At 36.2% G+C, this 20,786-nt stretch overlaps 4 protein-coding genes across 5 annotated transcripts; 1 reads left to right on the top strand and 3 right to left on the bottom strand.

Moving 5' to 3' along the window:
* Positions 1-504: 504 nt before the first annotated feature.
* LOC136785054 (uncharacterized) lies at positions 505-3,495 on the bottom strand. Its single transcript, XM_066746067.1, has 7 exons — positions 3,420-3,495; positions 3,161-3,311; positions 2,837-3,077; positions 2,295-2,765; positions 1,785-1,988; positions 1,412-1,656; positions 505-1,227 (listed from the first exon to the last, which is right to left on the bottom strand). The coding sequence occupies exons 2-7, from the start codon at positions 3,289-3,291 to the stop codon at positions 660-662; spliced, it is 1,860 nt and encodes a 619-aa protein (XP_066602164.1). The 5' UTR covers positions 3,292-3,311; positions 3,420-3,495; the 3' UTR covers positions 505-659.
* LOC136785056 (uncharacterized protein C1orf131-like) lies at positions 3,451-4,158 on the top strand. Its single transcript, XM_066746070.1, has one exon. The coding sequence runs from the start codon at positions 3,602-3,604 to the stop codon at positions 4,136-4,138; it is 537 nt and encodes a 178-aa protein (XP_066602167.1). The 5' UTR covers positions 3,451-3,601; the 3' UTR covers positions 4,139-4,158.
* Positions 4,150-16,274, bottom strand: LOC136785055 (b(0,+)-type amino acid transporter 1-like). Its single transcript, XM_066746069.1, has 6 exons — positions 15,826-16,274; positions 6,338-6,660; positions 5,461-6,255; positions 5,147-5,360; positions 4,576-4,881; positions 4,150-4,503 (listed from the first exon to the last, which is right to left on the bottom strand). Exons 1-6 carry the CDS (start codon positions 15,848-15,850, stop codon positions 4,439-4,441), a joined length of 1,728 nt encoding a protein of 575 aa, XP_066602166.1. The 5' UTR covers positions 15,851-16,274; the 3' UTR covers positions 4,150-4,438.
* A 1,028-nt stretch (positions 16,275-17,302) lies between these two features.
* Positions 17,303-19,217, bottom strand: LOC136785052 (cytochrome b5-like). 2 transcript variants are annotated; one of them, XM_066746065.1, is made up of 5 exons: positions 19,109-19,217; positions 18,861-19,006; positions 18,662-18,790; positions 18,521-18,594; positions 17,303-18,077 (listed from the first exon to the last, which is right to left on the bottom strand). In XM_066746065.1, exons 2-5 carry the CDS (start codon positions 18,993-18,995, stop codon positions 17,993-17,995), a joined length of 423 nt encoding a protein of 140 aa, XP_066602162.1. In that variant the 5' UTR covers positions 18,996-19,006; positions 19,109-19,217; the 3' UTR covers positions 17,303-17,992. The 2 variants fall into 2 exon arrangements, with proteins under 2 accessions (XP_066602162.1, XP_066602163.1); XM_066746066.1 differs by having other exon boundaries at positions 17,978-18,115.
* Between the last annotated feature and the right edge of the window lie 1,569 nt (positions 19,218-20,786).

The following is a 20,786-nucleotide window of genomic DNA, read 5'->3' as shown; positions in this document are numbered from 1 at the left end:
TTGAAAATGATTAAGTGAAAGATCATTAGTAGTAGGTTGATCAATGTGGTGGTTTATAAATTGAACCTGATTTACGAAAGCTCCACGATCTTTTATCATTTTATCAATCAGATATATGAATTCATATCTGAACTGACTTTGTTTAAGATCTTTTGGCATATCATTAATATTTTTTATGGAACCATTATTTTGAAATATTGCGGTACTCAAATTCAGATTCCATAAGTTTCGATCGTTTAAATGTTTCACTAAATGATAATGTTTTGAAATATCGAATGTTAGTGCTCACTGCACTGCTTGCGAGCCCTTAACCGCTGCCTCAACGCAGAGGAACATTTTCAATGTGAATAGTTAAACAGTCAGGACCAATTCCACCAACCCGAATTATCTTAACGGAAAGAAGTTACAGAATCACTCATTTCGGAAATAGAAGAAAACGAATAGAAACGGCCCGACGGCCGAGCTAGTTCGGCTAGTAGTCAAAATAAAAAAGAAAATCAAATATACCTAAGAACATATTTATTTTAATTCTAACAGATTCATAAGCTCCCTATTCACAAAATATTTATTCTACAGTTTGTTATATTCTAATTAATTAGTTACATTAATAAATGCATAATAAATTATTACTATAATAGATATAAATTTACTACCAAGTTTCATTTACAATGATCATCGGAATTATTTAAAGACTGTTTTATCTCCAAAGCGAGCTTGTAACCAAGTTCAGGTCTACGGTCCCTGCCTTCGACCATTCCTTTAACTTGACTGGAATTGACGATAACTCCATTGCTAGCAATAACCATGGCCTTCGTTTTTTCAATATCTACAAGATCAACTCCTCGACTACAGTCGTCGATCAGGATGGTGCGGTATCCACTGGCAAGCGCGTCGACTGCAGTAGCTCCTACGCAGACATCGTAAGCCAAGCCACAAATGTAAATATCGGTTGCGCCCTTTTTTTGCAGCTGCGATGAAAGTGTCGTCTCCGTTAGTTTCTTGTTATCCCAAAATACTGAATACGAGTCCACTTCTGGATTAGTACCCTTATAGATTTTAATAGCGTTCTCTACGATCTTCAGATCCTTGTGGAGCTCAGCGCCCCAAGAGTCCTGCACGCAATGACGGGGCCACAATCGTTGCTTCAATATTGGAGGGCCTTTAAAGGTCACCGTATCGTAAACCCTAGCAGATTCTTTGGAAATCGGACTGCTCGAGTCTACTTCCCTGGGAATAAAAGTTTCACTATTTTAGAGCCAATTTTGTTCGACGTGCTAATAAGTTTCTTGGTAAAAGTTTGATTTGACTTAAAGATAATATAATTTGTAATTTCTACAAAACACAGATAAATTTACCAAGAAGATTAAACAATCGTTAGCCTCAATTGCGATCATTCAATAACGAATGTTACCTCATTGGCAAATTATCGATGAAAGAAACATGATCAATTGGATGCCAGTCGAGGGAATAAAAGACCGAATCGAACGGCACAGTTTCCAATAAACGATTTATAGGCTCGATAACTTCCGATCCGTCATGTTGTGCAGCACAATTCTTTATATTCAGAGAGCCTGAGATAAAGTCATTTTGAACGTCTACGATGAGGAAGGCACTTTTAGGTCTCGTGCAGACTTTAATCCAACGATTCCAACAAATCTAAAGAATATAATACATGTTCAGAATGATTTGATATTTAAATTTGATTAGTTTTGATATTCTTCCACGATCTTTTAAATTTTTAACTATATACCTATTTATTTGTATGTGAATAAAAACTACTTTACCTCAAATTCCTCTCGATCGATTAGTCCGTCGCCTTTAATGTCAAAAATCGAGTAGATCTCTCGCAATTGATCCTCCTCAAGACCGTATATCTTCCCATGATCATTACGAAACAAAGCACGGCAGATTAATTCAAATTCGGAAAGGGAAAGAAATCCATCTTCGTCTTTATCAAAAGCGGTAAAACACGCGTCCATGTCTATTTGCTTGGACTATTCGTTTCCAACACTTTGTTTAATCAATACTTCAAAGATTATTTTAACACATACGTTTGCTAACTTTTGGCGGCTCTCGGTAAACTTTTCTTATAATTCTATGCTATTATCATACCTTATTATCCAGCTATACATACTTTAAGAATTTTAAAAACTAACCAATCTTTAATTCACAAAGGATATATGCTTATTTCATACAGAATAATATAGAAAATTTATTTTCAGATTTACGAATTACTATACACTTTAATTAATTTATTGTGTGAGTCTTTGATGCGTTAACAGCGACACATCCACCATCGCCTCAGGCTCCAATAGTTCGCTAACCTTGTACTTCATAGATTCTTCATAAGCATAAGTAACAGATGTATCAGTCAGTTGCATGTTGCACTGTGTTAAAATATTAATACAATTGCGTAGACGTGCACAGACTTGACGATCTTCCAAAGGAATTCTTGATAAATCTTGAGTGAAGCCACCTTCTGATCTATCAGTGTCCTGTGCACTCGCACCAATCCACACGTATCCGTTATTTCCAAGTATAAGATTAGCGCCGTTTTCTAACTTATGGAAATGAGTCTTTTTTCTTTTAATTAGAAATGGCGGAACTTTAATCATTATTCCTTGTGATAATTTTCCATATTTGAGAACTCTGGTGTGCAATGAAAGAGATCCATCTACAAATGTACTTTGTACTTCTGCACAGATTATGTCCCCTTCTTGAAGGTAACGGCGCATAGTCTGTTCATCCTCCACAGATCTTCTCCTCTGAAATTATATTTGATATTATAAGCAGTAGATTCTATTGTCAATTTATCTTTTATACATTAAGAACTTACTAATTCTCCACCAGGTAAATTGACACTTGAAATAAGTAGTGCAGAATCTAATTTAGAATTAGTGTCTACTTTCCAGCGCTTTTGTTGAACTTCTGTAATACGTCCTACTACAACATCTCCAATTTCTCCTTGATATCTTGCTTTTAAAGGTCTTACTGATATAAGTTTGTTAACTTTTTCTAGCATACCAGCGACAGATGCTCTTAATACATTATCCTCTCCAACGTATGTACCATGACCTCTAAAATAATAGTTTACTTCACAAAAATTGCAAACAAATAATAGCAACACATTCTAATATCAATTTCATATATATTTTTATACCTTAAAAAATCAGACTGACTGGAAATTTCTTCACCAGGAGTATAAACACGAGGTAATGCATTTTCATTGTAAGTTAGGTTAAAGTCAACTCTATGTAAAGCTAGTCTTATATTAACAGGAGCTTCATCCATTATGGAGTCAATTTTATTTTCTAAAAAAAGTGTTGTTAAAATACAAGCTTGTAGTGTTTATTATGGACACTTATGGTGAGGTATCAACTATATTTTTTTGTATCAATTACAAACTGGAAAATACTCACGTGGATCAACGCGCTATCCGGCGCTGTCGCCGCTATGCCCATGGGCGTGCTGAACACGGCCATTCAATGCACTATGCATGCTTGTTGACAAACGCAAGAAACTAACCTCTTATGAGACAGCAGTAAGCTAAGATTGTTTTTCAAGAAGAATATAACATTATTTGTGTGAATTAATTTGAAAAATGGACGACTTTGTGTCTACAAAAGGATCAAAGTTAAAAGAAAGCTCTGTGACAAATTTTGTTGCTATAAACTATGATGCTCCAAAGAAAAAGGTCAGAGAATCTTTGAACATACCCAAAGATGATATACAGAAGAGAAATGAAGACAAACGAAATAATAAAGACGGTACAAGCTGTACAGAAATGGATGTGAAAAAGAAACAAAATTTGGAAATGAAAAGAGCTAGGTATGACATTATTAAATTTGGAATGTCTGGAATTGGGAAAGATAAAGCCAAGGAAGCGAAAGTAGCTTTAGCTATAAGCCTTGGGGCTAGACCTCCAAAAAAAAAAGCAATTAATTATAAAGAGCTTCAAGAGATGAAAAAACGAGAGAAACTGAGAGAAGCGCGAAAACAAAAATTAGCCTCAGGCCATATTCAAAGTCTCAAGAAACACAAGTCTCATAAGCCAAAGAGAAAAGAGCATGAAAAGGGTGGTATTCTAGGAGTATATGGGAAAGTAAATGAACATGTTTTACGTAAGGGAAAAAAATGAATAAATTAGCAAACATTTAAAATATTCTGTTTTATTTCCTTTGCTGTCATTAACATTGAACTATCTCTAACGATAATATTTTCTGTACTCTGTATACTATGTACGAAGAATAACGTGTAATAAAATAATATTTTTATGTATTCGTGAATTCATTCGGGCCAGCCTTGAGCATTGTAATATAAAGATTGCTCTTTTCTGTAATTATGTATTTAAAATAAGTATATTTATTTTGGTAGCTTTCGCAGTGTCACAATGGAATGATTCAACACTGTAGAAGCTTTTGGCGATCTTCCTTTGGAATCAGTCAAAGGCAGCAGCAGTTGGTGCCACCTCCAATAACATCTGAAGAAAAGCATTAACTCCTTCTGTAAGAAGAATGAAGATTTATACAACTGAAAAGATGTTTAGTAGTAAGAGATGTTAAGGGAGAATCTTACCCATGAATTTTGGTACATATCCATACTTAACAAAAGGGAGGTAGACGAGCATACCCGCAGAGATGAAACCGGCAGCGTACAGGTACTCGATCTGGGGCTTATCAATGATAGGGGCCACTATCAGGTACGCAGAAATCACAAGTACGAGCACAGGAATAATCAGCGGGCATTTGTATGGTCGTGGATGATTCGGTCTGGTCCTTCTCATCACCAGGAGAGCTAACATTGCCCCGCCGTAGAAGATCCAAGCGGTGAAAGAGAAGAAATCTATGAGGGAATCTATGCTGCCGGATAGGACCATGGCACCTAAAAACCCAGAAAGGAGATTTCACTATAAAGTATGTATTTGAACATAAATAATTAAAAATGAATACAAAATACTTATAACAACATTATAATTTTGTTTTTAGTATGAACTATAACTGGACCATTAGAGCCTATTCCACCCATTGCTAAACCTTTTGGTTATTTTATCCATTTATCAAGAGCTAATTTGAATTGGTGATTCCTACAGAACGGATAAATTGCCAAGAAGTTGAAGCTACCAATCCTAATAGAAGCAGAATCGAACCTGCAACGAGGGAGTGGAAGATGAGACCTGGTGCTGGTGTGAAACGCCTGACATGGACGTAACTCAAGCAATCTAGAAGGTGTCCTTCACGAGAGGCGGCAAAGCAGAGTCTTCCAGCTGCGAATAAAGTTCCATTGGCGGATCCAAAAGTACTCACCGCCACTGACAGAGGCATTAGCCAAGCCATGATGCCCAGGATTCTATTACCGAAGGTCTGCAATGAAATTTGCAAAGCTTAGAGAATCAATGCTGATATGAAATATCTTTTAGGGTATAACTAGTGCGTTAGGAAGAGGAAGAAGATTGAAAATTACCACTGCGACAGCTTCGCTCTCGATCATTTCAGAGGGCGACATGACTGCCAGATAGGAGACATTAATGAGGGCATAGCAGAGAGTGACCAGAGGAATGCCGATCATGATGGACCTTGGGAGATTCTTCGAGGGGTCCTTGATCTCCTCAGTGACGTAATTGAGATTGTTCCAGCCATCATAGGCCCAGAGACCGGTGTAGAAGGCTGTCGCGAGTCTACCAATATTGATACTGGTACCATCTATGGTACCAAATGGATTCTGGAGGTGCTGGGTGTTACCTTGAGCCAGCTTATAGGAGCCTCCGGCGATGACGACGAGAATAGCGATCAGCTTGCCTGCCGTGAAGGCGTTCTGGACACCCGTGGCAAGATTCACGCTGTAACAGTTGACCAGCAGTATCAGGACAATCGCCAAAAGGGCTACGAGCTTCACGACTTCCTCAGGCGGTTCGCATTCCGCTGCGAACGCCTCTACAGCGTACTGAGCAAAAGACAGGCAAATGATGGCCATTTGCGAGGGCTTCAGCACCAGAGTCGACACCCACGAGAAGAGAAAAGCTGGAGGTGCTCCAAAAGCATCCATGAAGTAGGCGTACTCAGCGCCGCTGCTCGTGTTCATCGTACCCAGCTCGGCGTAGGCCAGCGCGCCGCAGAGACTCAACAATCCGCAGCCTGTCCACACCAGGAAACTCACTCCTATACTGCCTGTACGCACCAAAAGACCTGACGGCGAGACGAAGATCCCAGATCCGATCATCGTGCCAACGATTAGAGCCACCCCACTGACGAGTCCCACCTGTCAACAAATGAGCCAGCGTAATAATCTTTCATGGGGATTCTTTGCTACTTCATCATAAGGACGGGTGGAGATTTCTTACCCGTCTCTTGAGGTGAACAGGGTTGTTCTCCTCTGGGTCCGTCCCCTCCAACCCTCCGCCCCCTCCACCCCCGTCTTCGTCATCCCCCAGACCCCCTGAAAGGCCCCTCTCCTCTTGCCGCTCTTGCCTACGTTGCTGGGCTTGCTGGGGTTGGCCGAACGACGACCTTGAACCATCCCAACCATTGCTGCTCGCACCGTTTGACCTGCGTGATAATAGCGTGCCTTCCCCATTCCCAATATTCCCTCCCCAACTGTGATTTGGGATTTGTTGCTGCGCAGCTTGGATACCGTTACTCGCCTGTGGATCATGTCCCACGCTGACTGAAATAATTTTTTCATTAATATTCATTAATTTCTAACGTTTACTGGTTGGATAGTTAAAAGTCATTCTTTTGTGTCAATATTATTGGAACGAGGCATTTTTATTCCATAATGATTGTAAAATCAAGCTTAAACTATATTAATCGTGTTTCGTTTTAAGTATGCTATTATTTGAGTTAGAGCCAGTAGAGGTGGACCACGTGGCCACACTAGGTATATAGTTTCTATGACTTTACGACAATTGCGGTATGAGGCAAGTCTCAATTTAGCTGATTTGCCACGTTCTAATCAGTTGTTACGTTAAACTTACATAGAACTATAGAAAGTTTCCATTTAACTAGAAATGGATTCAGTGATAAAAGTCAATAATTGCGATTACCGAAGTATTTTTCAAGGAAATATAATCGATAAAGTAGCGAGGGTCGATAAGTGGATAACGTAAATGACAGGGATAAAGATCAATGATTGCGAAAGGTAATGAGAGTCAACTGCCGTGTTTCACTATGAATTATTTCAGTCTGACAGAATGTATATGACACTTCCCAGAAAGAAAAAAAAACTCAGCTCAGAGATAAATACCAATAATTACAAGCGGTAATGAAAGCCAGTTGACGTGTATCATTATGAATTCTTTCAGTCTCATAAAATGTATGAAGCACTCCAAAAAAGAAAAACTGAAATCAGGGATAGAGATCAATAATTGCGAGGGACAACGAAAGTAAGCTATTGTGTACCATTAAAAACTTTTTCAGTTTCAAAAAATCTACCAAGTCTCTTAAAATGAGAGCAACCAAATTCATCGATAAAGACCAATAATTTCAGAAGATAATGAAAGGCAACTGTCGTATATCGTTACAAATTCTTTCACACTCAAAACAATGTGAAAAGTCTCTTAAAAGATAATAAAGCCGAATTGAGGGATGAAGATCAATAATTGCATAGGCCATAGGTAATGCTGCAGTCAGCAAACAAGTGTACTGAATTACCACGTGTTGTTATAAATTTCTGCACTTGTGTAGCTTCACAAATACCGCTCTATTTAAAGCGCACATGTATAAATATCTATATATACATATATAAGAGGGTCTGGTTTCCGGTAATCGATTAACCTCTATATAGTTGCAGCGAAACTTCACCTCTAAAGGTGCTCTAAAATGCATTATGAGAAAACGTAAGAATGAAACTTGTTCGAAATAGGCCGAACAAAAATTGGTGGGAAATTAAAAATAATGAGATTATAATTTTCGATGCATATTTACTGGCACGCAGATGTACGTTAGACGAGGAAGAAGATGGAATCGGATCGTGGCGCGCACCACCCGTGATTATCGCTTTTGGCATTCTGGCGCGAGATGCAAATAAAACGGATCGGAAAAACGTGAGCAGCGCAAAATCCACTTTTACTTATTTATGCAGCTCCTGCGAGGCGACATAGATTATATTATTTATTATTGTCATGCGAAAACCGCCGAGTGACCGGAATAGTCGGTTTGGCGGATTTCCAGATATACCTCCTCGTGACCGCTTTTTTCCTTCGTTGCCGCCATCCAATATGGCCGACGCGAGTCCCGGATTTTCCCGCCACAAATTTCCGCTCCGCTTCTCTCGTTTCTCATTTCTATCACGAAGTTATCGTCCTAACTTCTAAAGTCCCCCTCATTCCCCTCTTCCTATATAATTGTAATTATTCTTGAACAAAAACTAGCAAGAGCTTCGGTTATCACGAATTTTCCACTTTAGCACGATTTATCTCTTATCTGCTCGTCTTAAGGGTATTTAAAAACTAGAAATACGACTGCAAAGTCCTAAATTAGCGAAATCCTCGCCAAACGATATTTGGCTCCGTTTCAATAGTCGTTGAACTTGAAATTAATGAGATGCGACGGTTTCGGCTAATTTGTATGATAATTGTGGACCAATCGTGAAATTTCGAGTTTCATCCAGTTAGGGGGAAGAGAAAATTGGACGATGCAACTTTTAATAAATATATCAAGAGTGGCGAGAAGATAGGTTAGGTTTGGCCAATCCCAACATGTTCGACTGTGTGATTTGCGAATGTTTCGTTTATCGACGAGAGTCACTGGCCTCTCAACACTGACTTTTTCTACTTGTTACATTCTTATCATTATTATTTTATATATATGTTTTTTTTTGGCAGACCACGAGTAATTAAGAGGAAAAGTTTGGACACTTCAAAGTGGCCAATTGTGAATTTTAGGATACCCCGACTTGGAGCAAATATAAACTTCACAGAAACAGTAGATTCTATTAATAGACTGAGCCAATTGCTACTTTTGTCCAATGAAAATTATTATGCTACTCGGTATAGTAAACCAGCCTTTCTTATATTTATTGTATTACTTTAATTCACTTGAAGCGTAGCCACAGGTATCGACATTCAAATATATATATAGATGTTCTAAAATTATCCGTTCTTTGGAAAAAAACTATATTTCTCCATATCTTTTTCACTCGATTAAAGTGCGACCGGGGTATCATTATCCGGATCTACGTAAATAGATAAGAATTATTCGTTTTGTGGTTCAAAACTTTGATATTTCCTGATTTTTTTTGCACTCGGATGAAACGTAACCGGATATCAGTATTAAAATCTGCATTGATTAAAATTTCCCAGTTTGTCAGATAAAACGTTAATATTTGTTCGAGACTTTGTCGTTCAATTAAATCGTAATCGCGTAAGAGTATTGGAATCTGTACAAATGGATTAGAATTATCCATTTTGTGGGATAAAATTCTTGTCAGTGGGTGATCCATGTTGTTACGTGACGTCTAATTTCCGTATCACTGGAAGATTATCGGATTGATTTTTACTACGTGCATTAATCCCGCATTCCTTTCGTTAAACGTGACTGATATTGTTCTTTCCTTTTAGTCGACTCGACCTTTGAAACGATAAATCGAGTTTCAAGGCGGAGAAATTCTGGCAAGCATACAGTGTATTTAAAAAACACCATTCCGATCGTAATTGTGTCGGTAATTGTGTCAACGTACCGAGCAAGAAATCAAAACAAAGATGATCTTCATTCCCGATTGTAAGAAACATTTACTTCCGGAGTAAAAATGGAATCGAAGGGAAAGTATATTAAGAAAAACACCATTTTCTCATTCATTAAATATTTTTTTAAAGATACCCAATAATAGCTGTAGACTCTTCAGCCTCGTCACTTGATTCGTCGCATGGATTCAATTTTCATCTCTGCGTCGAGCTTAACGATTAAGGACGCCTCGCTAGCGAGTGCATATGGCCTGTGGATACGTGTGACGTCAGCCATTGTTCTTCAAAGGTGACGTATGGCTCCAGCTCGAGTTACAATTTCTGCGAACCTTGGGTTACGTTAAATAAAACACAGCTTTATAAAAGTATCGGAAGTGATAAAGAGGAACGAAGAGATTTCTCTCGATAGTTTCTCTGGGACCACTTTACCGCCTGGAAGTTACTTGAGAAAATTGAAGATTGAGTTAAAACGAGATAAAGGCTGGAAAATTGAGAAGTGAAAAAAGTCGAGATGTGATCAGCCTTTTCGTTGAGGCTTAATTGGGACGGTCTGGAGAGTAACGAAATGGCGTTACAGCCTTCATCATAGTTTTAATTCGTTAAATTAGCTCTTTGACTGAAGAATATAGTGGAGTCAAGTGACAATGGCTGAACCAGACCACGTGTTCTACCAGCTCGATAATAGGCGATGAGAATTCTAATGGAGAACCCCCACGATGAATGCGATACGATTCAAATATCGGTCCATAACTGAGTTTTTGGTTCAAAGATAGGAAACATATGGTGTGAACTATAGTGTAAAGAGATAGCGATTTAAATATTTTAGCAGATCAACGAAAATCGGTTAATTACAAAATCAACCAAGTCGAATGAGAGCCTCTGGTAAAATACGAGGAGGTTCGAAGGTTGGCTTTGAATTACTGATTATAATGCAAGAAATTCCATGCTTCTTGACAATGTAAACACGGGAGGATTTAAATATTAAATGGATTTATGATTTTGAGATAAACATAACAAATTAAATGAGAACCCATGGTGAACGCGAGAGATTTCAAAGAATGTCTTGTAAATTAATCATCTTTTGTAAATAATGATTTTATACATATATGATTGTTGTTAATGGAAACAGAGGACTTTTGTTATATTAATATTTAAATGATTTTTTGCAAAATGAAAAAATTCGAATGAGAACCGCTGGCGAATGCGAGGAGGCTGTATATCAGTTTATAAATCGAATAAAAAATCAGCAACCTCGCCATTCTTTGTTGACCCAAACAAATGGGTAGGAATCTAATTACTTTTCTAGTTTAATGATAAGTGCCAAGTAGCTGCAGAATGAATAAACAGGACTGAACGTTAGAATGTGTAATTTTGTTAAATTCACTGACAATTGGATGTTGATTAAGCAGAGGTGCTTTGATTGAAAATTAAAAGGAAAATCTTACACCTGCTGGTCATAATGAAACGAACGCTGCTAAAACCAAGAACAATGTGAGGCAAAGGCAGAAAAATCTAAACATTTATATATGTATCGCTATGAGGATAACTAAACAAAAAAATGAAATTATCAACCGCAAGATAAAATTTCTGTAAGAGCAGTGAAAAACCTATCGTGGGTTATATTTAGAGATGACATTTTTCTTACACAGAATCAGGTGTTTTATCCTCGTTCTCTCTCCTGCCTCACTTTATTTACATCTTTGCATTTAATCAATTTTTTACGAGTCTTCGGGAACTAAACGTCCAACAACAAAAAATACAGATTTTTTCTTCTTTCTCGGATAATTGATTAATCCTCATTAATCACCCTTAAGATTCCACAACCGAGATCAACTGACGATTTATCGCTCCCTGGAATATTTATCCTGCCTTCTCATTGACCATAAATCTACGGCACTCGATCTTATTAAACTTGGAAAACTCACTAATTCGACCAAAAAAACATCAAAGAAGAGAATTTCTAACGAAAAAATACTCGATAAGAGGAGATACAAATTTTATTCTATGAAAAAAAAAAATCATTCGTGAGTAAAATAAATTGTAACGATTAATTAATTATTGAAAATGGAAAATATTTCTGTGAAGAAGCATAGGGCTTATTGTTACGTGGGAACGATTGGCTTAATTAGGCGGAATTGTTTTAGGTTTAGATACTTAACGAATGTTCGTCCTCTTGTATAGTAATCGTCACGATAAATCATGCTACGAATGAAAAAAAAAGTTTTTAAATAGAAGACTTTAAAAAATAATTTAAGTTTCTTACTTAATTGAATTTAAATTAAAAAGAGAATTATTCAGTGGAGTTATTTAAGGAGGTTTGATTATTGGGAGGAGCAAAAGTTTTCTTTTCTCAAAACTTTACTGATTTGCGGTGTTAAAAATAAGCAGCAGCCGAGAGAATATCCCGAGTCTCAACTTTTCATCCTAATCTTCTATTCTGCTCGAGAGAAAAAATTCACGTGACTTTGGGAACTGCTACGAGGGAGGAAAAAAATTACTCGTCTATTTTTGCTTCAGTGACTCTGCCATTGCACGTTAAAAATACATCAATTATCGATGTAACCGTGTGTATACATTATCTATAACTTTCTAACCTATCAAATACCTTGACCCCCTCCCCTTTTGCTTGTTCTTATTCTTAGTCCCTTAAAATTGAAAATAGAGTAGCGAAATTATTAATAACTATAAGTTCAATAGTCTACTATTTTAATCTCCCTATTTTCGAGATGAAACTGCTTAAACTACTATTTGTAAAAAATTATTCCGTGTTAGTAAGCCATTTTCCTCTGTATAAATAAAATATATTATTCCGTTTATTATAAAAAATAATCCTTCATGTTGATTATTCTTCAATCAAGCTGTACATTAATTGTTGATGAAATATTCTTCCATTAATAAACAAATATGTGAGAAAAGTTTTACGCGTAATTAAATGCTGTCAGGAAGACGATTTTCCGATTGTTTTTCGGCACTAAATTGATAGCGTTTCGACACCGAAGAATGGAAGTAGATAAGTCTTGGTATGCGCAGACCAACTTCTGTTGATCGAAATATTGCGTGCTTCCAATTGAACGGGGACCAATCAGATTACTCGAAATATTCTAAAATATATCTTTCATTGTTTTTATTTTCTCTAATTTATTCAAGTTTTTTGTATTCAATTTTGAGTTTTTGTCATGTTTATTTTTTCTAAAGCAACATTTTCATATTGAATAATGAATGTTTACGATTCCTGTGTGGTACTGCACTGGACCAATTTTGTCAGTTAAACAAAATATGATTTTCTCATTTAACGACGTTCATGAAATAGTTTCCAAATATCGACGGTGATTCGTTATAATTTTTTTGCGTTTTTCCCCAAAGCGTCTCGAGGCTCGCGAGGAATCAGAGTAGATAATCCCTGGCATATTCAGACTATATTTTGCTCGGCGCGTTCAAGATGCGCGCCAGTTTCTGGTTTCACGGGATGACGCAACACTCCGGGTCGCCCACGTTGCATTAAACAATTCGCTACGCAAATTCCACAATCGGGCTCGAAAGAATAAGAATTTAAGCGAATGCATTTTAATAAGCGCCACATAATTTTTTAGCAACGTTTTTCCGGTATTTTCGTTAACTTAAAAACTCGCAAATCAAAAGATAGTTTAGTTTCTGTAGGAGAGTAATTTAAAATAAGAAAAGTGGTTCGAGACACACTGTACGTATGTGCCAGCTTAGGAGACTAACCTAACCTATAATTTTTACCTGGAAGTGAATTTTGTAAAAACAGTTTACTCTTCGTTTATTTTCTTCGAGATATTTTCCTCCTATTTTAAAATAAATAAAAGAGTTTCCAGCCTTTCAAATACATCTACGAAATCCGTACAACCGATCAAACTCTCGTTTGCTGAGAAATCACCTGGTATTTCTTGCCTGGGAAATTCAATTAAACAAAATCTCAAGTTTTCTCCATCTCTCCCTCGAAAGCTTGAAAATCTTTTAATTTAGAAATGTCCTTCTCTGGAGAAATAGTTGAAGAATTTCAAGCCTTTCGAATGCATTCGTGAAATTCGTATAATCAATTGAAAATTAGATTCAAATTTTAATCTCCTCCTGCAAATTTCTCATTTTCCTTTTATATTAAAAAAAGCATGAGTCTTCGTGAAACGTTTATTCGAGTAACCAGAAATATAGAGAATTATTGCTTTGTGAACTTCATTTAGTTTCCAATATTTTGACTAAAACTGACGGTGATTGGAAACTGGCAAGTGATTATTTAAGAAGATTTTGGAGGACTGGGAACTACGAGAAAGTTGAAAAAGGATCAACCAAGTGGCCTGCGTTCATCGAACTTGCCAATTGAGAAATGATTAATTGAAATATTGGTCTATTCATACATCGCATCGTTGGGTCAGATTATTATTGACCTTTTTCACTTAAAATCAATCTACCAGCCTTTTCTACTAACGCTCAAGTACACTGACTGACAATAATTCTCTCAACCTCCAGAGATCCAAAGGCAATATACAGTTTAATATCGTAATTATAACATCAAGGGGATCAGCAAAATATTTTGAATAAAATAAACAATTTATTCAAAATATTTGTTTTCAAAGCCAACATAAAAAAATGTGAGAAATAATAACCCTTCAATATTTATGGTTTACTGTTTCAACTATATCGAGGAGGGTGACTCCCACGAGTAAAAATAATCAACAAACGTATCTCGATAAATCAATATCAATTGTACAATATTACGTCTGTATGCACTTTGTTCACTTTTCGCAAAAAGTGTTTCTCAAGTGTTACAATCAAAAGTATATATTTAAAGTGCAGAGAACGTTAAACACACATATACAGAGAGGTAGAGTCGTAGAATAATAACTATCTACGACGAGAATGATACACAGAAATTTCTTTGAATAATAGGGGATAAACAAAGCGAAATGATTATTGTACTTCTTCGTGTGATCATTTATTCCACATCGTGATGTAATTTTACACTGTAAAATAATCCCTCTGTGTTCCGATATCTTGATGCATCGCGATACACGTATAGTAACAATAAATTTTAGCGTAGCGAGATTAATTACGATACATTTATCAATGGAAGAGTGATTAATTTCGAATTAAAAATCAATAAGATTTTCATCTAGAAATTCAATTTAAGAGCAAAGTTTCGAAGCGTCGAGTGATATTACGTAATCGAAAAGTGGTGAGAAAAGAAGCGAAGAGTCGTGTGATTGACGCTTGACATTCGGATTTCGGGAGCGAGACGTCACTCGAAAGAGGAAAATAGCAAAGAGCTAATAAAAAGTATATATAGGTCTACTTTTTTTTTCTTCAATAATGCACAAAAATTAGAATGGCATAACAAAGGTCTTATTTCAATAATTGATAAAGATTTTTAAATTTACGAAAATATAATATTTAAGGAGATTGGTGGAAAAAATAATTTTCGTTTTAATTGGATCACGATAAAGCTGAGCGCTGAAAATCGCGCAGCTTCGCGAGCGAGGCGCCAGGAAAAAAATAGGAATTGCAATGTAAAAAATGTATAGGCGATTCAGAAATCGTTGGAAAATTATAATAGCCGCTCAACGGGTTTTAATTAGACTGTAATAAAGTGGATGACGCAAAAGTCTTGCTTGGCACACGTGCATTCATCACATGCAAGCATCACGAGATTTTACACCAACAGGTTTACACCACATTTCCACCAGACTCCCGCCAATAAACTTTGTTGCACTCTTAAAGTTTAAGATTTATTGCTTGCACAAAGTTCGATTGGAAAGATGGTTACCAGAAATAGTACGGAACAAAACTGATAAAAATACACAAAAAATGACCAAAAATTCAAATTGATCGAGAATTCAATTTTTTTAACATTATTTAGTTTTTATTGAAAACCCTACGTTGTTTTAAAAATTTAATTAGCATCTTTAAATTAGATTAATTAATAATTAAATTTTGTTCAGTATCCAGAAAATATATTCTTATTGAAATCTCTGTTATTTTTCAGATATAATTAATTGTGTAGTACACAAATTGATAAGTTGAATGAAAATGACGAAAAAATGGCTTGGGGGTGGGGGATGATAAATTGCTAGATTGGAGGATATAAATTGTGCAAAGTGGGATAAGATAAGAAGATTAAAAGGATGTTTTACCTCGTTTGAAGGGCGCGACATGCATGACTCTGAGAGGGAGCGATAAGAAGGGCGGATCGTGAGACCGCCTCTCATGACACCACGCCGACTTTTCAGTGCTAGCACTGCACCCTGGGTGACTCGCAGCTTTTCTTCACCCGTTACTTTTCAGCCTGCTCTCTTCTTCTCCCTCTCACTCTCTCTTCCGCTTGATCTATTAATTTCACTTATTCAAAAACTTTTGAGTTTTCTCTCTTTCTCTCTTTCTGATTCTTTTCGACACTCTCCTTTTTCTCCTCTTCTTTTACTTTTATACCCTCTCTCTCTCTCTCTCCCTCCCTCCTCTTAATTGTATCCCAAAGGACACAGTATCACGATATCCACGAATTTTCAAAAATCTCTCTGGCAAACACAAAATATCCCAGTAGAAAAAGGAGAGACTTGAAGCAGACGACGCACGCCTATCGAGCTCTTGCGCTGAACTGAATTCTGGTGGCTGGCTTCGGTTTCGCTTTTCGTTTCGAGTTTAGTTCGACTCGGCTCTCCTCGGAACGGGACCGCGTTTGTGGGGAATGGCAACGGGGATGGCCCTCGAACTTCGACGCCAGAAACCAGCGGCAAAGAGATTTATTTTTCAGGCCCTCCCATTTCCAAATTCCCAAATTGTCCTTTAATCTTCTTTTTCCTATTTGTCTTTCAATCCGTACCAACTCTTTTTCATGTTCTCCTCATCTTTCTCTCCCTCTCTCTCTCTCTCTCTCTCTCTTCCACATGATGGCTGTTTTCATTGGTCCTTTATTGGTATATTTAACGTTAAAAATATACGAGACCTGGAAACGTTACTTTAAAAATTTTATGAGATTCACCTATTTATGGGATTGAATAAATTGTATAATATACGAGGTGGATTAATAAGGATGATAAATATTGAAATGAAACTCCTCTGATGTTATACTGTTCGTCGTTTCCTCTGTTGCATCGATGGCGTCGGCGCTGATGGTCGCTCGATACTTTATTCGGTCCCCACGCTCGCTACCCATCGAAACTTCCACTCTCCCATTCATCCAGGATATATTCCAATTCTATTTTCATCGATTTTCGCTCGTTCCCATCCACAACTCGATATCCTAATTGTACTGCTTGATCTTCTTGAATCGTTGGTAACAGAGTTATTTAAGAATTTCTGAAACTTCTACATTTTCAACTTGTACCAATAAAAAGTACTAAAAAAGATATGTAAGAAGAAGAAATTAGAATATACTTTTCTTTCTTCCTCGAATAATTCAGTATCGTAAAATACTTTAAAAATACAGACAGCGTGAAAATATCAGAATTATAAGCTTGAGCAAGCAATTTTTTCATGGAAATATTGCTATTTTACAGAAAAACAAAAATTAGGTTACTCAATTAAAAGATACTTTCTTAAAGAACGAAGGACACGACATAAATATCCTTAACTTAAATAATTTACAAAGTGGATAAAAGAAAAATATCTTAATATTCATGTAGTAAAAATATATTTACATCCTTCATAAACACAGCAATTATAAGATCATGTTTTTTATCATTTTTTCTATATTTTTGGACTTTAATTGGATTGTACTTTCAGGTGTATAACAATTTTTATCAGAAAATCAGTACATGTTAAATAATAAAGATATAGAAAGTTTAATAAATTATACAAATGATCAAAATATTAAAGTATCAAATGCTGAGCAACTCGTACAATTCCTCCTTTGTGTTCTTTTATTGGTTGAAGCTTTGCTAAAATTTGGAGAATACAGTTAAGATTTATCAAAATTGCTATATTTTTGATAACTTTACTTTGATCAGAGCTTGGATTTGTTGATTTAGTTTTTCTTTAATCTTGATTTGACAATTCTTTGTATTTACGAGGAAAGTCCAGAGCATCATGCAATTAAATAGATATTTGGATTATTATCGATAATATCATTCTGTAATATATGGATATATATATTTATACTTTGATTCAATTCAATTATATAATATCATGATACTCTTTTTTTTGTAAATGCTAGGTCTGTTGGGAACACTGGTGCACAGACACACCTTTCATAAAATATAATTACAGTAGTGCTCAATGTACAATCATCAACAATGATTAATAGCTTAACAATATTTGTTAATATTAAAAAAACAAGATACAAAAACTGTATCATGGAATGGTTTAATGTGAACTGATGAAAAAACGGTAGACAAGTGTTGCCAGCACCCCAAGGGTAATTGGTATCAGCCAGGACCTCCAAGAACCACTGCAATAGCCAATCATCACATCACGATGCAGCAACGACTATTTAATATCATAATTTTATCATAAGTAATTGTAAATCAATTTCAACTGAACAGGCACAGTTGTTATGACAAAAATTAAGCTCTGCTGGATACATCTCCCTCAGCCTACATAAAACATATTTATTACCAAATGATTAAGACAGAGTGGCATCTATACACACAAATCTGTGAAAACAGCACTAAGCCAAACATCATGATTAAATTCTAGTTTATTTATAAAACATTACCCCATTTTTCAATATTTAATTTAAATGTGAAACATTTAAAATCTCCTATAGATTAAAGCAAAGAATGATTAGTTTGAAGATGTACTCTTAAATAAGCATTGTGCCTATTACACGAAAATCACAGTTAAACAAGACACATGTAATAAACATTGGATGTATACTTAAAAAATATATACCTTGAGCTATCATCCTCTGGTGCTCCACTTGACCAGTCCTTGTCCTTCTTTTCATCAGACTTTGTCCTTTCACTCTAAAAATTATGAATGCACATGGAATAACTAATCGAATTTACAAAATTAATATCAACAAAACAGTACCTCTACTAGTTCTCCAATTTTATACGGCTCCATCATCTGTCTGGCATCCATGGAATGACCAATGTCCTCAAAAGGCTCAGTTCCATCGCGACCAGCCTGCTCCAGCAAAACTTCCTCACCACCAGGGTGCTTTAAATAGAAATCATAAAAATGAAGCAAACTCATTCTAACCTAAAAACTCTAAAGAAAATTATGAAACCTCATTGAGAAATTTGGTAACATCGTAGACTTTATTATGAATGATTATCCATGCATCATTGCTATCGATGTGCTTAGCAACCTCCGCACGGGTGTAAAATTTATTGGAAGAGTCACTGCTAGCCTGGGACGCCATTTTTTTGTTCTCTGCAATAAATAGTTGAAGCTCAATAATTATAAATGGGAAGAGAAATAATTTTACCGTTTAACATTAAATTGATTTAAATATAAATATATATCTTATTATACTTTATTCGTCCTGATCGAGACAAGTTAGCTTCGCAACGGAGTTTCTTGTACTGACTGTTGGGCAGGTTGGGCTCTACCTCTATCAAGTCACTTAAAATAGGCATTACTGATTTTATCAGTGATGGTGAATTGTGGGAATTCAAGACCCCCACTTTGACTCCCTTAACGTTTATTAGCATTGGGATCAGAGACATGGTGGGAGCACTGAATTCCTGCTATCTACCATCACATCATTACATTACTGGCACTATATTATTCACGTGCACATCTTCAAGTAACTCAACAATGTGTATGTATGTCCAGATAGCACCATTGCCACCATTCACCAATCGCACGTAACAAACTTAAAGGAAAGCGTTCAACAAGAAAAATAATTAACTTTATCAGATAACTATACAGACGCAATTATATTACGAATAAGGTCACTTGTCTTATCTCTTTTTGTGATATTATCGCTATATTATTCATTAAAATAATTTTTTTTTTTACGAGAAGTATAATATAATCAGATTCTCTTTTATTGCATTTCCTGTAATGTGGAATTATTTATATATCAAAATCCGATAGTCGTAACGATAAATGTGTAATTCATATTGTAAATAAATTTATTTCTATAATAAAAATTAGTATATTTGTTTCAATTTTATGATCTAATTATACTATACATACAGGTATCTCTAAGGGTCAATTCGACCAAGTAGGCTAGAGCCCAAGTCAGACTTAAGTTGGTATAGTTAATGTGACGGGGACTATACCAATTTAAGTCAGACTTGGGCTCTAGCCTACTTGGTCGAATTGACCCTAACAGCGGAACATACATACATATGTACTATTTCTACTTGTTATCCCTTATTGTCGCACTTATCGAAACGATTAGGGTGAGGTTCACTAAGCCCGGATTGATGGCTAGCGCCTTGCCGGGCTAATATGGTATACTTTCGGGCTAAAGTAGTATAATTTCCGTTACATGAGCTGTATGAGTTTAGCCCGGCTAGCCCCAAGCCGAGCTTGGTAAACCTCACCCTTAAGGGCCTCCGCACACCGTTTCCGTAGCTACATTACGTTACGTTAAGGCAGGATTAAACTTAATCTTAGCTTAGCGCACACAAAAGATTGCTAAAGTTAAGTTTTTTGAGGCAGGATGCTTGTAATAAACAGGTCTGAGGTGATATTTTTATATTTATAAAGAATTTTTGCAACTATTATTGTAGTTGCCTTAACGTAACGTAATGTAGCTACGGAAACTGTGTGCGGAGGCCCTAAGGGTGAACCCTACCAAGTCGGATTAAGTTAAAGTAGTATAGTTTCCGTTACATTAACTATACCACTGTGGTATAGTTAATGTAACGGGAACTATATACCACTTTAACTCTGGGTTAAGTTAACCCGACTTGGTATCAGCAGCGTTGCCAAGTCCGCCATGTTGGAAGATACTACGCTGTATAGTTTGTTGGCGAGAATTGAATATACCACGCAAAATGTATAGTAAGTGTGATTCACAGAGAAGAAACGAAGTATAGTGTTTTAGGTATAATAAGCTCTCAGTGCTTTCGGACGTGTTTTGGCCATTAAAGGTACGATTTCACTTGTCGCTCGTCGCTAGCGACAAATGGTCACGTGGGATAAAGTATACACTTTCTGCGACACTGAAATAAAGTTGAATTTATCCAACTTTTCA

Source organism: Prorops nasuta, unplaced genomic scaffold, assembly GCF_024137725.1.
Source record: "Prorops nasuta isolate Cenicafe-Biocafe unplaced genomic scaffold, Cenicafe_Pnas_1.2 PNAS00144, whole genome shotgun sequence".
NCBI classification, from domain to species: domain Eukaryota; kingdom Metazoa; phylum Arthropoda; class Insecta; order Hymenoptera; family Bethylidae; genus Prorops; species Prorops nasuta.
The sequence above is the reverse complement of the archived record's forward strand: the minus strand, read 5'-3'. Positions and strand labels throughout refer to the sequence as shown.